This window comes from Prosopis cineraria, unplaced genomic scaffold, assembly GCF_029017545.1.
Source record: "Prosopis cineraria cultivar Desert tree isolate PC_DT_omini unplaced genomic scaffold, ASM2901754v1 PC231, whole genome shotgun sequence".
In the NCBI taxonomy this organism is placed as follows: Eukaryota; Viridiplantae; Streptophyta; class Magnoliopsida; order Fabales; family Fabaceae; genus Prosopis; species Prosopis cineraria.
In genome coordinates, this window is record NW_026555558.1 from 57763 (window position 1) to 60642 (window position 2880).

Here is a 2880-nt window from a genome sequence, read left to right on the forward strand (position 1 = left end):
ATAAATTCCAACATAGTCTTCTACTTCCAGAAATAAAAATTTCTTTTCAATGTCTAATATCCTCTTTATAGTGTTCTTGAGAAAAACATAAAAGGAAAGAGAAGAAAAATTTTGCGATGAAAAAAAAACACCGACAATTTTATATTAAAAAAGGAATGATTCAGAAAAAAAATCAGCTAGTTAACGATTAATTATAATAAATATATTGTGTTTTAATAATACAATTATTTGAGGATTAAAAAAGTAAAATATATTTCATTAATTTTATAAATAGGCCATATTTTAAAATATTTAAAAATCTCATTATTCATAATTTATGAGAGCTGTATTTTTTAATGTCATTGAGCTAATTTTTTCATAATTAGTGTACTGAATTTAAACAAACAATAATAAATAAATAAGGGATAAAATTAAAAAAAATAATTATTTTAATTTTATTTTATATTAGAAAAAAAAAACTTTTCAAAAGGTTGTTTATATTAAAGATCGCGAAGAATATAACCGGTAAGTCGGTAACACACAGATCCATGTGAGATCCAACTAGCGACCTCATTAACGCCAACAAAAGCAGACGGCGCGCTTTCCTTACAGGAAAAAGCAAGGGGCATGGGCACATCATACATTCAATAAAATTTTACCCCACAGTCATGTCATGAATAAAACTAGAAATTAAAAAGTTTAATGTGAAAAAAAAATACAAAAAATGGAAGTAGGACGGATGATTCTTAAAAAAAAAAAAAAAGTCACAGTAAAACTTTAAGTCAAAATAAATGGTCAACATTGCTATCTCAAATCCTCTTCTTCTCCCATTGAATTTGAAACATAAGCTACACTCATATATTATATATATACACACACACACATAGACACCCACACATACAAATTGCAGAGCAATATCAATAAAACTCTCTCTCGTCTAACTTTAAAGACATGAAGATTCTTTCATTCTACGTTCTGCTCCTGTCTGTGCTTTCTCAATCCCTCCATTGCTGCAGCCAACAGGACCTCAAAGATATCGTTGACTGCTCTTTCAATTCCACAAACAAAGTAGCGTATGACTGCAATGGCCTCCAAAAGTCATGCATCTCCTTCGTAACTTTCAGATCCAATCCTCTTTATGATACCCCTCTTAACATTGCCAATCATCTTAGCTCCCAAGCAGCTTCCATAGCCTCCATCAACAACATCTCCAGCAATAACAACAACATTCCCATCGATCAACTTGTTATTGTTCCCATCGATTGTTCCTGTTTGGGTGGAATCTACCAGCATCCCACTTCTTATACCTTGAAGGCAGTTGACACCTACTTTACTGTGGCCAACAACACTTATCAAGGCCTTGCCATTTGCCAGATGTTGCTTCGACAAAATTATGTCATCGATCCCACTGCAGGCAAACAGGTTTCAGTTCCAATCTTATGTGCTTGTCCCACTGCTAACCAGATCTCAGATGGGGTCTCCTTCCTGCTACTTCACACAGTTGTATTTGGGGATTCAATTGAGTCAATCGCAAAGGCCTATGGTGCAGATCAACAGACTCTGCTAACCGCTAATAAGTTGCATCTAAATGATCTCATCTATCCCTTCACAACTTTTTTAGTTCCCATCAAACCTTCTTCCTGTAAACTTAATCCGCATTTATTCTACTGCACCTGCTCATTCTCTCAGAAATACCTTCCGAGTTCAAGTTTCAACACTCTCGATTGTGATCATCTTCAAAAAGATGCTCGTCGTTTCCCCATCAAATTGGTTGCTTCTTTAGGTAATCTCTTCTAAATCCTCGCTAGCTCACTAGGCTTTTAGGTAGCAAAATTGTGTCTAGAAACATGTGCCAGTCAGACTCTCCTCGAGGTTTAAATTTTAGACAAACAACTAAATGTTTAAACTCTAATTGGAGTTGAATTCAAATTTTAATAACCCAAACCTAAATTAAAAGGAATCTGTCGGCTTTTGTTTCAATCCAACTCTCACCGTCCCCTTGTGCCATGTACATAACTTAGATGTCCACAATGATTATTGTCTCCAACACAACCTTCTCTCCTCTTTGTTTAAGTAGCAGACCAAATCATAGATTGTATAAAATGGTGTGACATTTTTCAAGGATGGTTGAAGATACTTTGCCATGTACTGTAATTGGGATGATCACTAGATGTACAACCCCATACTTTCAAAGTATCTTATCTTGTCTGCAAATATAAAATCACTCCTTTGCACTTTAATCATTCACTTGCAGGTGCTGGTATTGGTGCCGGACTTTTGTGCTTATTTCTTTTGAGTCACAAGTTACATCAATGCCTAAAACAAAAGAAAGAAAGAATCCGTCGGGAAAAGTTGTTCAAGCAAAATGGTGGCCTCTTGCTACAAGAAAAGATATCATGTTATGGAAACCGAGAGAAAGCAAAACTTTTTACAGTGGATGAGCTGGAACGAGCAACAGATAACTACAATCAAAGTAGGTTTCTTGGTCAAGGTGGATTTGGAACCGTTTATAAAGGAATGTTACAAGATGGTAGCATTGTCGCAGTCAAGAAGGCAAAAGAAATTGTGAGAAACCAGATTGAGACTTTGATTAACGAAGTGGTGATTCTGTCCCAAATAAACCATAGGAACATTGTCCAACTCCTAGGTTGGTGTCTAGAGACTGAAGCCCCATTACTGGTATATGAATTTATTCCCAATGGAACCCTTTCTCATCACATCCATAACCAGGAACTCGAAGCAAAGCTTTCATGGGACAACCGTCTCAGAATTGCTTGTGAGGTTGCAGGAGCACTGGCCTATATGCATTCTGCAGCTTCCATTCCCATCTTCCATAGAGACGTCAAAACTTCAAACATACTCCTGGATCATAAGTATAGGCCAAAGTGTCTGATTTTGGGA

At 36.0% G+C, this 2880-nt stretch overlaps 1 protein-coding gene across 1 annotated transcript; it reads left to right on the top strand.

Moving 5' to 3' along the window:
• Nucleotides 1-908: 908 nt before the first annotated feature.
• Nucleotides 909-2858, top strand: LOC129295995 (wall-associated receptor kinase-like 22; the record flags this gene model as incomplete). Its single annotated transcript, XM_054934594.1, is given in 2 exon segments — nt 909-1762; nt 2234-2858. Coding segments are annotated over 2 exon segments (1457 nt in total), but the record flags the coding sequence as incomplete, so codon positions are not given.
• Nucleotides 2859-2880: the final 22 nt, after the last annotated feature.